General features: G+C 39.0%; 2 protein-coding genes and 1 long non-coding RNA gene across 3 annotated transcripts in view; 1 reads left to right on the top strand and 2 right to left on the bottom strand.

Moving 5' to 3' along the window:
• The window catches only part of LOC146478139 (uncharacterized), a 6,302-nt gene extending 4,632 nt beyond the window's left edge, over window positions 1–1,670 (bottom strand). The window contains exons 1-2 of the mRNA XM_085112514.1: window positions 1,487–1,670; window positions 194–412 (exon numbers count right to left, since the gene is read on the bottom strand). Of these exons, the coding sequence (XP_084968640.1) occupies window positions 194–412; window positions 1,487–1,670 (403 nt within the window). The remainder of the gene's footprint in view (window positions 1–193; window positions 413–1,486) is intronic.
• The window catches only part of LOC146478138 (DNA damage-regulated autophagy modulator protein 2-like), a 12,621-nt gene extending 7,985 nt beyond the window's left edge, over window positions 1–4,636 (top strand). The window contains exons 4-5 of the mRNA XM_085112513.1: window positions 4,155–4,236; window positions 4,356–4,636. Of these exons, the coding sequence (XP_084968639.1) occupies window positions 4,155–4,236; window positions 4,356–4,636 (363 nt within the window). The remainder of the gene's footprint in view (window positions 1–4,154; window positions 4,237–4,355) is intronic.
• Window positions 4,637–5,814: 1,178 nt separating this feature from the next.
• LOC146478137 (uncharacterized) lies at window positions 5,815–10,615 on the bottom strand. Its single transcript, XR_014865256.1, has 4 exons — window positions 10,373–10,615; window positions 8,231–8,406; window positions 7,355–7,544; window positions 5,815–6,181 (listed from the first exon to the last, which is right to left on the bottom strand). It is a non-coding gene; the product is annotated as an uncharacterized LOC146478137 (long non-coding RNA).
• Between the last annotated feature and the right edge of the window lie 3,507 nt (window positions 10,616–14,122).

Raw genomic sequence — 14,122 nt, 5'->3', positions numbered from 1 at the left:
GCCTTGGAAAGTACCGTTGAAAATGAATCAGTCAACCAGTGTTCTAGTGTTTAATGATCTCTTTGACAAACATCAGCAAACACAACGAATTCTGCTCGTTAAAAACTGAAAACTAGACAGAAAAGAAAAGAAAACTATCCGATAAAGCCTTATACTTATATGAAAAGTCATATTATTATTATTATATACTTACGAGTGCCAACAGGTAGAAGACAGTTTGCCAGGTTATAAAGTCCTCTGGACTGGATGGAGGTTATCCCACGGTCTCCTTTAAATAGTTTAGACTTATGAGGAGCCCAGTTAGCAGGAGATGAACATTTTGTTTTGTTGCAGCGCCATCGCATCCCGTACAACTCTCTATGGCGAGGGCAGATAGTGATCTTACGATTTTCACTAGTTACGTCAAAGAACCCTAAAAATTCAATAGTAGCCTATGAGTCCTGATACTCAGTGTTTGAAACATGATTTCTAAAACTCATCAATAATTCATGAAAAGATAACAAAGAACATATTTTTTTTAATAAAAAAAAGAAATAAATAAATAACAAAGAACATCAATACAATGATGGAAGTTTGGAAATTGGATTTTAATTATCATAGCATTTGCTGAACTTTGGCTTTGAATTTCTTGAAGAATTATTTATGATTTGAGAATCGGTGACAAACACTCTAAGGATGAAACAACCTTCTTCATGTCAGATATATTACTTATCAAGGGAGCACCAACTCTTACAACAAATTGACGTTAAATTGTTGAAAATAGTGTTAAAATTTCAATTCTTAGTATAAAAAGTGGTGGCAGCATTTTAGTTTTCTATGAATTTGATGATTATCCCCGATTTTCCCGATACCATTTTGGTATTATTGACTTAAAATCACAAAAAAAAAAATTGAATCTTTACTGCATTACTCATTTAATTTAACAGAAACCATTATACATTAAATTTTTTATCTTGAATTTCATAGCCCACTACGTAGCAGTCTCGTAGAGGCTCGCGAGGGAAAGCATGGAGAGAGCATGGGACCAAAAAGTTCCTACTTCGGTTGTTTCTTCGCCTGCTCCCCAGAAGCTTTTGCTCACTTCCGGCCTACTCGCGTGGAAGGGAAACGATTGCTACACAGGCTATATTTCAGCAAACGTACGGGTTCTCGTTGAGTCATAGAGCAAGCAAAGACATTCTGTTAGCTTAGCTGGCAATTATTCACGGAAAAATTTAGTAGAATTTTTACACGCATAAGACGATAAAACCCACAGACCCACCTTATCCCCCAAGTCACCCCTTACCCCTCCCCCGAGGGAATGGTAGTGGCAAGTGAGAAGTAACAAAACGCGACTCAAATAGCGGGTTAGTTTTAATCTTAATTTCTTGACCAGATAGTATGTCAGAATTGTCCTTTTTATCAAACAGAGTTGTAAATGTTTTCTTAACGATCGGAATAGTGTACATTCAAACTATAAATTTGTTCCTCTGGTTCAGTTGATTACCTGCTCTAGCTAGGAGTAACTGCGCCTCATTTTGCAGGGAAGCATCACGGACGTCGTATGACTTTAGATGTGCTTTTATGTCCTTGACACAACTCTCTAGCGCTATACACTTCACCACGGCGGGATTTGCTACACTCGAACCACATGTTCCACCGACGAAGGTCGAGTAACCGCATGTCGCCATGACCTGCATTGTAACGTAGCAATTGCTTTATATTAATTAAGGGGCCAATGATTGTCATGAGACTGAGAATAAACAAAGGCTCACTGTCGACTTACTTACCTGTCAACCCCGCGAGTAAACGTCGCCAAACTGAACGCGAAAATACTTTATCATCGATGGACAAACAGGTGGGCGGATAACTTTCCGTGTTTATGTCACGCAATCCAACTTGTTGAAAGTTCGTACATTTTTGCGAGACTCTTGTGTAAACCTATAACGTGCGTTTCGCAGTTCCTCACCATCTGGCCTCAAAAGTACAATCTACTGCAAAGGTACGTATCTTATAGATTGCCTTTGCTTCACGTATGGAATAGAAGTTGAAAATTTTATCAATCTCGATTGTTTTTGAAGCGCGGAGTTTGCTTATCTTATGAACAGGTGTGACAATTAAACAATACTGTTCATAACTTGTCTCGTTTCTTTCAAAATTCGCGGATGATTTATCGAAAATACGCTTTTAATCCAAAGAAAATATGACAGGAAGCAAAATATTTTGTTCACTTCGGGTATTTCATGACGCGAGGGGATTTAAGATTGTTTTTTCTCCGTATATCATTAGCCCGTCGTCGTTGAGCTATTTGAAAATTTAGTGTTTGTTTACAAAAGTGCGCTTTGAAATTTCAACTGTCAAATTTCATAGTTAAGTTGGCCCCAAAATTTTATTGCATATATTTGAGGAGAAGACGTTGCTCTTTAATTGGGGTGTACTTTTATGAAGTCTAGTAATGTACCATTGGCGATATTTTCATTTGAATTTAGCCGATTTTTGTACCTGCCGAAATGGCTTACAAAAGCGAAAAGTTAAAAAATCCGTAAAATATTCAGCTTTTCGCTAAAATTGAAAATAACCGTCCTAAATTAATCATAAATGTCTTCTGATTTCGAGTACCAACTTGGCGTTTAGTTTTAGGTACATTATATTTCCAAACCCAGGTGTTTCCGGTGTGTAGTAAAATGATCCCTGAGTGTCTTCCCAGAGCTGAAAAATCAAATTATTTGTCCTACCGCTAAAATATTTATTTGATTGACCTGAAAGTTATACGAATGTAAATTACTTACCTAGTCCTTTGTTTTCAGAAAGTTTGAGGAATTTTATTTTTTCTCACCCAAAACCCATTAGTTGAAAATTACAGACGGCCACTCTTAATTAAACAACCAAGCGGTAACACACTCAACATTTTTACGCATTTTGCTTTTAAAAATTGTCACGTTCGGTGCCCCCGTTCAGTACTACCCTTGAAAATGCTGCGATTTACTCCACTCGACGCACAAATGATCAGGTATAAAGATAGAATGCTTCACAGAATTACTTCTGTAAGGTCACAATTTACCGAGTCAGCGGAAAATTCCGCCCAGCTAAAACTGGGGCACCCGAACAAGAGAAGCACAATAGTTTAAAAAGAATGTTAACATTTGTTGTGATAATTCAAAAAATATATTGTTTCCTACACTCCCACATCATTTTATGGCCTTATAAAAGGCAAATTTGTGTAAGCTAACACAGTTTGACTGTCTGTTCGGATTTCACATTTCGCACGAAAATTTCACATTTAAAAAACATTCAAATGTGATGAATGTTTTTCAAATGTGTTGACCCGCCACCTATACGAGGGTTCGCGACCCTTCTGTACATCAAAGGCCTCACAGAACCGCTAACGAGGTTGCTCAAAAAACAGGACATACAAGTTACCACTAAACCTCTAAAAACACTCCGACAAGAATCCCCGGCTCCCAAATTTCGTCCTGAAAAAGTAGAACAGTGCAACATCATCTACAAAGTTCTCTGCACCACCGGCATGTCCGTGGAACTACATTGGTGAAACAAGAAGGTCGTTTGGCACCAGGAAAAAGGAACATGTTAGAAATTAGAAATGTGAAATGGGCGCCAAAGATTCTAATGTGACTAATCATTGCTTGGTCGAAAAATCACCAGATTGACTTTGAGAATGCCTCAATCATTGACAAGTCCAATTATCGCCACCTTAAGACCCTTGAGTCCTGGCATACCGCGAAAACTGTTGACGCTGACAATAACTCATGCCCACTCCCTAATCAATACCTTATTCTTCTTAACAAATAATGTTTTTCACACTCATGACCTGTGTATTGTACATTTTTTGTATTTATTAGTCCTCATTTCATATTCTCTTCATATTTTATCCGTTGAATTCAACAGGACGGTTGTCGAAAGCTCATATCTTTTCAATTTTTAACCAGAGAACGTTTTAAAATTTTTAATCATCATGAATCCTGGTTACGGCTCTTCAATTTTCTTAAGAACATTAAAGTTGACATTGTTTGTCGGCAAAGAGTAACCAATCATGGCAGAGGATTTCCATCATCTTGTCAGAAGTCTGCCATATCATAAGAACATATAATTCACCGGGAGTTAAAGTTAAACCATTTCCGTTATCTAATGAATTTCTCCTTTTTTTTTCACTTCAGTACAATAGCGTGATACCTATAGGTAAAGTTCATGATGTCGGGACAGCATTACTACTTGTCAGCGGTCTAGTTCACTACTGGGGTAGGTCTACTGGTTCCGGTTCCAGACCGTTATCAGCTACCACACGATCACAGTTGGCCTCAATACCAAATGCATGTTTGTCTTCCGCTTGGCTGTTTGTTGTATCATGACCTTCACAGGGGTGGGCTATCCATTCTTAAAATGGTTTTCATACACGAAGTTCACTGGCGACGAAGGCGTTAAACACTGGAAACCAAAGGACGGTGGTTATGCTCTTCACGTGACTGGCAACGCCGGAGAATGGATCGCTTGCCTGAGTTTGGCGATATACGCTGTGTCGTTTTACAAAGAGTTTCAAAAGTTCTCCGTTGAAGTTTGCTGTGTTGAAAACGATGAAAGGGAAACTGTCAAGAACACAGAGTACTCACCGATAAAACAAAGCGAAAACATTGAATATTAATGAGATGATTTTCATTTAAGGCATCTACGGCAGAGAGGGACACGCTGACAGTTCACCCAGTGATGAATTTTTCATTGGTTCTTACCACTCTTGATAACTATATTCAGGGTTTTGTGGGGGAAGGGGAGGGATGGAGGACTAGCTTATAAAGAATGGCCGTTTTTATACTAGAGGACGCATTATCCGTCTGGACGAACTTGGGCAAGCATTTGTTGTTCGTCTGGTTATTCGTCTCTAGTATAAACACGGGCACAAGACGCATTATCCGTCTGGACGAACTATTTTCCGTCGTGCGTTAAGGCACTAATATAAACATGTGTATTTTCCCATGGTGCTAAATGATCGAGCTTGTCCAAACAACACATATTTATTTATATCTGTGGTGATTCTTTTCTTTATTCTGATGACCTGTCTGCTTCTTCATGAACCAATGCCGAGGAATCTTTTTGGCTAAAAGGTCTGTCCACTTTATGCGTCAGTCAATTCCGGCAGTGCTTTACCCCGTCAGAATTTGTAGGGCATTTTTCACATTTTCCGTACCGAGGGGGGAGGGGCGGGCATCAGTCCACACCAGGAACATTTGGCAGCTTCGTAATTTTCCCATCATCGCACTCTTACGTCCTTTTAATTAAAATTTCGTCGGCAAAGACGACAAACACGTGATTACCGTATGTCCAGAAATGCACGCTAATGAGATTCATGAACAGTATAATAGACATCACAAGGTGTCCTCTAACCTTAATTCTTACTAAAACACACATAATTCTGTCAAACATAAAGTCATATGAAAACGACAAAAAGGCCTGTTTTATATGAAGTACCCAAATTCGGTGTTAGGTGCATTTCTGGACATAAGTGTCACTAGAACGATAGTGAGAAATGAGACTGATTTGAGACTTATGCCCTATTCACACCAAGGCTAAAACACGTTTAAAAGCTGTTTAGCTAAACACAGTTTAAAATTGTTTCCTTCTGCTTTCGTATTTTTGTCGACTGCAGATTTAGCACAAATGAAAGCATAAGTTAACTTGAATCCTATGTCAAAGCCAATAGTTCAGCTTTCTGTTACCAATTTTCATATTGTTAAACCTGGTTTAGTTAAACATGCTTTGTTGGTGTGAATGGGGCTTTAGTTTGGCCTGAATTAACTTGCACTAGAATGAAGGTAAGTCCAGAGCTGAAGAAATCAACTTTTATTTTTTTAGTTGTACCACGGGGCATTTAAATGGCTCGTTTGTCCCAGCCGTGGGGCAATTGCCTGTTTGTTAGCAAAAACATCCTAATCAAAATGTCCGGGGCTTGGCCTGGGTGGAAAAGACTGATGAATTATACACAAACAGTCACCCTTCTTGTTCAAGGACAGCTTATTTTTTTCTTGTCATAACGATTCCAATTCACTGCAATTGGCACCATTTCCACTGAATATCTAAGCTGCTACATAAACATTCATGCTTTTGTAACACAAAGCCACCGGTATCCATCACTGCAAGGAAAGTGCCACGTATCCCCAGTTGTTTGAACAGCGGAGTCAAATGATTTCTGGTTCTGGAAACAAATAACATTTTATAAACATCTACAATGTATTAACACACTATTTCGAGAATTAATTATATCTTACTTTAAAACCAATTATTTATTAGTATACAATAACACAAGGCCCTGCAATAATACGAGGCCCTATGCGCCATCTTGGCACTAGGGGACAAGTGAAGTCAAGTGATACAGTAAAACGAGAGGCAGATGATGGACAAAATTGGGTGGCAGGCAAGGACAGCTAAATTATCTAGGGATGAAGAGGGCAGGAGGGAGACCTCCTGGGGGGCACCACGACAGGTGATACCAGGGGTAGGTACTCTAGACAAGTCCAAGTCTGTCTCCAGTAGGGTGAGACACATATCAGTATATATTTGCTTTTATTGATATTGTATTTCTTATTAAATTGTGCATTGTAAGAGCATTGAGATTTTAATATAATGCACCAGAAATAAATTATGTAATGTTTAAAAAATGAGCCGGAGTGTTTTTATCGGGTCTAAAACCACTCAGCTGCGCCTCATGGTTTTAGACCCGATAAAACACGTACACGTGCTGTGAGTTATTTGAACGGCTTCAAAAACATTCCTGGAAAAGCGTGTGTCAATAGAGTTCACAACAATTATGCTCTTGTGAACGTTGAAAATTAGCATACGAGAAAAACACTACATACTAATGAGGAGTGTTTTATCAGCTGATAAACACAGCATACTAATGAGGAGTGCTTTATCAGCTGATAAACACAGCATACTAATGAGGAGTGTTTTATCAGCTGATAAAACACCGCATACTAATAAGGAGGAGGTTTATCGATATAAAGTCACTGCACGTGATGTATTATTGACCATTTGATTGGTCAATGGGCTTACACAATTTTCTTGCATCACTCAGTCTCAGTTACAGACATTTTCAGAAACCAAAGGAAAAGGATTGACTTTGCTGAAAATTGGGAAAAAGGACACATTTTTTTTTTTTGGGGGGGGGGGAGGGGGGTCAAGTTGGGTCTTTTTTTTTTGGGGGGGGGGGAGTCTTTTGGGCTATTTGAGGGGAGATGTGTGTTGAAGATGAGTGGCAGGGGAGGGGGGTGGGGGGTTGGTGAAGGAAAAGAAAAAATCTCGAGAGATTAGCCTCTCTGCAACATAAACACATACAGTATATGAAACAACATGAATAGCAAGTACATACCGCAAACACTGGTTCATCACCAACAAACCTCTCCAGCGCCATTTGGTAAAGGTTTTGCCATCTTCTAAACTGGGCTTTCATTAATGGATCCATTCTACTTACAAGATTGCAAAACCTGTCAGATGATACCAGCCGTGTGCCTGGTCCACAATGCATTGCAGCACTGAGGAAGTAAACATCATCCATGGAACTGAAAAATGAAAAAAAAGGGAATTATTCGTTAAATATACAAATTAATGAATCAAATTATTGAATCACTTTCAGCAGGAAATTGTTTGATATGCAACATCAAGAGTATTGTGTGATAGCACCGTATGGTAAGGTAAGCTTCACAATAAAGTTATCAACACATTATTGAAACTAAACAGTAAGAGGTATAACAACTGTGCTAGAAACTACGGATATGTGTACTAATACATTGTTCATTTGGTCACAAATTTCCCCGTGAACTTGGGGAAAGGGTACCAGACAGTAAACACTCAGGGAAAAACCGAAACTGAAACTGCAGCTGGATGCACAGTATCATTGTTTCATTGAACGTTTTTGTCATTGGATTTCAATCCAAATCTTTTCTGTGTATTTTGGTTTGTTTGTCTATTAAATATCCACAGTCATCAACTTTGGTAACCTCTGTGATGAATTCAATTTATCAGTGACTTTTGAATCTTGTTTATTCTTACTATCTTGTCACTTTATAATATCTGAATAATTTATTTACTATAATGTTATTCAGACAAAGAAATTATCAGAATGCTCAACTTTTGAAAATTAAGCATTTTCGACACAAGAACATTATTTTCTGGACGGCAATCTTAATTTGTCAATTCTAACACGGCCAATTTTCTGTGAAAGTCAAGGTAATGTAACCCTTAGTACCTTTGCTTCAAAAAAAACACACCACGTCAGTTGTCATGATCAGTCAGATAATCCATGAGAGCACCAAGGGCTGTTTGTACACCTCTGCTACTTTTTCTCCACAATATCATTGGTTTGGAACCTACCACCAAAACTCGCTTGTTTTGTTTTACAAAATGGACAACCACATTTTCCACCTGGAAATAAAAGACAATAATCCAGGTATTTCCATTTGTTTAGAAACAAAAGTTTACTCAGTAGATAAGCAATAGAGTGGTTTTAAATCGAGTGTCGTAAAACCAAAACCAAAGTAATTACTCTGGCCAATCACAACAGGTGCAACCAGTGCAATAAACCAATCAGAATTCAAAGCAAATACATGTAACCATTGCCAAACGTAGGAAAACATGTGTGAGCGAGGCACGATTGGTTTGGTTTTACATCTTATTGGTTGAGAAAGTGGCGCGAGTCTTATCAACCAATCACAGAGCGTAGTAATGCACAACCAAAGTAAAAACCTTATTACTTTTGACACTGATTGAGAATTGAAAACCTCTCTATTACAGTTAGTAATGCAGATAACTAGACATTGGTCCAAAGATCAAAGGTTTAATAAAAATAGACTCTATTTTCTAGACTGATTCAAAATTAATACTTTCCAATATAACCCATTTCCAGAAGAGTTTAAATTGGGTACTTTATCTCTAAAATTCCCAAAAGGAGTCTTATCCTGTGCAGTCTTTATTGGGTTCATTCCTCTTTGGGTTTGTTTTCAGAGAAGCTCATATATTTCTTAAAGGAAATTTTGCTCTTTAAAATAGGTTGTCTTAACAATAAAATAGCTCGAGACACCAAACTGACAGTCTAAACCAAGTAACCTAACACCTCATGGGCCAACTTTCAGAGTGTGTGTGTGTGTGGAGGGGGGAGGGGGTAGGAGGAGGAGGGAAGGGGAAGAGGGAGATACAGGGAACATACAATGCAGCAGCCAGAGCTCATAAGGCCAATGCCCAACTTGTTTTTCACGTTTCTAGAAAGCCTCCCTTGCAGAAGCTTTTTTTGATCATTGGGGAGGAAAGATTGCGTGATGAGCCAAAAGAGCATCTGCGGGGGAGGCTAGTTTCTGTATGGCATGAAAGTTTTGTGGAAGTTTCATTTTGCAAATTGGCAATTATCTTCCAATCAGTCACTGAATACTGTAAGACTATTGACACATTGGTAGAGTGGATTTTTGTGGAATTTCTAAATGAGTTAAAGGGGAAGCACATGTATCATGCAAATTTGCTGTCATTTCAAAACCCAAAAATGTTTGTCTGTCAGCACAAACAAAGAAATAAATTGTCAAGTTTGTTATAAATTATCACCCCAGTGCAATAAAACTGTCGATTAGTGCCTCTGGTCTGAGACAGAGTAGGCCGGTATGGATTGAAACTTGAAAAATGTTAGGCTTAATGTTTCTCAAGTTCTTGCATTTTTGTTTCCAAAATGCGCTAGGACAAAGCACGAGTTGTTCCTTTCAAGAATTGAGTTCATTTCTTTCCTCTCATCATTCTAAAATTATTTGGCAGCTGATTGAAGGTCTTATTTGATCATTATCAACAAAAGATACGAAAAAAACCCATGATACTTCCCCTTTAAGTAATTTTCATAGGGACTTTTTTCCTATTTCTTCCAGTTTTCTTTTCTTGCAGTAACTAAATTAACATGTGATTTGGAAATACTGAATCCAGCAAGGAACTATAATCATGTACATGTAAGTAAATACTAATGAATTTTTTGATTCCCAGGAAATTGGATTAACAAATTTGTAAAATGCCACAATTAGAAATACCAGTATTCTACTGCTTCAGTCGTGTATAAAGCAATCCAAGGGTGAGCTTAAAACTCAAGAAAACTCAATGAATTTGTTCTTACAGCCTGAGTAAATGTAGTTCTTTTATGTCTTTTTTTAAGATCTAGACAATAATTATTTATACTGGAAGACTGGATTGATTCATTAGTGGAGTTGATTTTTGTGGAATATTTTTAAACAATCAATTTTCAAAGCGACGTTTTTCAAAAACGTTAAAAAAAAAACAGCCAAAATCAAAATTTGAACAGACAAAAAAATTCATGCCAAACAACAGTCTACAGGAACTGCAAAATCAAGACATTTAACTATACATTCCTAGGATCAAAAAATCCTCTACAGTATGCCACATTGAGGCCATCTAAAACAACATCATATGGTCCAGTAGTCTTGATAAACTGTTCTATACTCTGAGGAAAGTTATTTAGCGCACCCGGCTGGAAACGATCAGTATAATTTCCAGCAGAAGTGTGGCACTGCACTGGAGATAGAGCCTTGCGATCTTCCCAAAGAAAATTGACTAGAGGGAGTTTTAACCCTTCCAATTCCTCTGTAGAAAATTCCGGTGTGCGACAAATGCAGACTGCAGACTTGCAGACTTGCAGACTTGCAGACTTGCAGACCTGCAGACCTGCAGACTTGCAGACTTGCAGACTTGCAGACTTGCAGACTTGCAGACCTGCAGACTTGCAGACTTGCAGACTTGTAGACCTGCAGACCTGCAGACTTGCAGACTTGCAGACTTACAGACTTGCAGACCTGCAGACTTGCAGACTCAACATACTGGCCTTTCCCAATTCATTTTAAAAATAATATTGTGTAACCTCCGCCATTCCATATCATGCGCTGTCCGCTTGGTACGCTTTGATACTTGGCTACTTTCACGATTGTCCTTCAGGAATAAAATTCTTACGTGCGCCAGTTTTGAGAAAACATTGTCAAACTATATAGCAAACAGCATAATAAGGGCTAGGTTCTGACAAAAATACAATTTTAGTGATTTTTTTTATTTTCTAAAATATCACGATCGGGTAAACTCTCCGACGAACGAGGCCTGTTGCATTGAATTTATCGGTATCGAACGCCTGGCAAGAACGAATTAGCTGCACAGCGTTTTTCAAAAGACATTATAAGGCTTTTCCGATATTTTGATTGGCTATCGAAATATCCGAGTTCAAAGTTAGAATGGCAAAAAAATTATGTAGACGTGTTGCTCAAGTGGTCGCCATGACAAAGTTAGTTTGAATTTAAAAATTCCTGCGCGAGATTTTAGCTCTTAAAATTTCGTAAACAACACATGCCTCCACAGGGGATTATATCACTCGATTGTACTAAATGCTGCGAGCTAGTGAATCAGCAACACTCCATGGAATCAGCAACACTAGCATATAATTCTCGTTAAATTCCAAAGTCGCGAAAATCCGGAAGTATGCAGGTTGGCAAGTAGCCAAGTAGCCTCAACTTAAAGCGTACTAAGCGAACAACGCATGATGTGGAATGGCGGAGGTTACACAATATTATTTTTAAAATGAATTGAGAAAGGCCAGTATGTTGAGTCCATCAAGTCTGCAAGTCTGCAAGTCTGCAAGTCTGCAAGTCTGCAAGTCTGCAGGTCTGCAAGTCTGCAAGTCTGCAGTCTGCATTTGTCGCACACCGAGAAAATTCACCGGTCTCCATCTTCTGCTTGCAGGTTTGACAGCGACATCTAATCATACAGAAGATTCAAAGACAATACAAGACTCAATGTTTTTTTTCTAACTGAAGGCCATATGCAAATATCAAGCTGATTCTGAGTAATATATAAGGGGGTTAATTTCTTAAGAAAGTGAAGTGCTGCTTTTGTGGGGAATATAAATGAATGCTTGGTTTTATCTGTTGGATTCAAACACGCACGTTGTTTGATTATTAGTCGTTTGTGTGTTTTGCACTGTTGCATCATCATCTGATTAGTTTTTCTAGGGTATCAGTTTTCTGTCTAGTTTGTTACACAATCACCGCATGTTCTTTAACCTTCATTTTTTTGCTGTACTACCGTGTTTTAATCGTTTATCTTCATCGTTTCTTCCGGACCAGACGAATATTTGTAATACAGTTTGTTGATTTAGTGTTTTCCTTTATTTGCTCGTTTCTTAGATATATTGTAATCTTTGCTTTTCAGTTGAACCATAGCTGACCATTGTCATGGTAATCTTGTAAGCGTTTGAATTACCTCTGTGAGTAAGCATTAAAGAATGGATATCGAGTCTACGACTTGAGTACTGCTAATTTGGTGCTTACATTATCAACAGAGTTGATCAGGTAATTTGGCTGCGGTAAAGAGATTCAAGTGCTGACCACTTTGTCAAGGCAAATCCTAATAGCAAGTCTGTCCGGGACTGAAACCCAGGGACTCTTGCCACACTTAGAGAGAATCATGCTGCCAAACCAGCAAACAGTTGCTTTTTTAGGCAAGCCTGTCTGGGAGTCAAACCCAAAACTCTTGCCAAACTTAGTGAGAATCATGCCATCCAACCACATACCTGCCAACTCTCCCGGTTTTCCCGGGAGTCTCCAAGTTTTTCATGAAATCTCCCGGTCTCCCGAGTAGAGCACCAAATCTCCCGGGAAATACCTACCGCGGTCTTTTTGAGATATGTTTATTAATATTGGTTATTTCTCGTCCCCCCCCCCCCCCCCCCCCACCCCCACTGAAGCCCTAAATGTAGGCTTGATGACATGGTTCTGCTGGGACCGCGGAACAAAGAGAACAGATTTCTAGACGTCTCCAGATTTTTGTACTCCGGGGGTTGACAGGTATGCAACCAGCAGGCCTAACGCAAACGTCAGCAGTCAAATCTCTTTAAGGTGGCCAATAACCTTATCAACTATGTTGATAAACCAATCTTTCGATTCTGAGTAGTTTGGTACTTTTAGTTAAAATGCATATACGAAGTAGTTCTACTACTCCTCAGTGGTGGTTGGACACGGTCCGCAAAGCATGCTGGGGCGAGTTGTCGGTTCGAGGTCAGTTGTAACAAACCTTCGTGCCTTGCGGATCTCAAGGAATGACAAATTTTCCCATCAAAAAGGCAGAAAATCGGTTAATTCGGTAATTTATTCGATACGTTTTCTCCGGTTACCGTTAGCGGACATCGACTGACTAATGTAACGCTCAAAACTGACTACTCCTAATAATTGAAGAGCTGAGAGCATAACCGCCTTATGTCGAATTTTAGCCCAGTTTACGATTTCGCTTGCATTTGTCCCAATTTTTGCTCTCCCTGGTTTTGAAAACATTTCGCGGTTTTACAATCGTGTACAAAACTCCTCGAGAAAACCAAACACCAACAGCGCAAAAACCACTTGCTTACTATTTCTCTCTCTTGTAATTCTACCACAGAACTTTACTTCTCTCTCCCACTCCCTCCCCCTATGCAATGACAACCGAAAACAGATGTAGAAACCACTCACTCACTGTTTCTTTCTTCTTAATTCTACCACAGTTATTTCTCCCCCCCCCCCCTCCCCCTTATGCAATGTTGATTTGGAAGGTGATGCTTGCCAGGAGACTGTTCGTGACCCAGAAAACAACATTGAGTTGGGGGGGGGGGGGGGGGGGAGGGGAATGTGGTGGTTTCCTTGTTTACTAGTAAATGTGCTTGGAAGGTTAATGTTGTTAGAGATGTTGTCCACGTCGTGCTCGTCGGTTAAGAAGACTCGCACCGCGCGTTCTTATTGTAAGGTAACCGTGCGTATTTGGGAAGTGGAAACATTGGAATGTAAGTTACGGTTTTCGGTCAACCAAGTCCTATGGTGCATATTTTCGCTTTGTGCATTAACGAAGTCAAGAAAGTTACTCATTTTAGCCGTAGGTTAAGTGTGGCGCAAATAGCTTTCGCGTGATTTCAAAAAAGTGCTAGTTCCAATTTTGTGTTTTCCTTTCGGGGCGATAAAACCAACTAGTAGCATAACGAACTTCAAGCAACACTGTCACATTATTTCATTAACATGATTGTAACTTTTCACTTAACCGTAAGAGAAAATAACTGCATTTCATACAAAGACAGTCTCTTGAAAGCCAGTAA

The sequence above is a fragment of the Pavona decussata genome, unplaced genomic scaffold, assembly GCF_977016875.1.
Source record: "Pavona decussata unplaced genomic scaffold, jaPavDecu1.1 SCAFFOLD_67, whole genome shotgun sequence".
NCBI lineage: Eukaryota > Metazoa > Cnidaria > Anthozoa > Scleractinia > Agariciidae > Pavona > Pavona decussata.
Note: the sequence above shows the minus strand (reverse complement) of the source record. Positions and strands in the feature narration are given on the sequence as shown.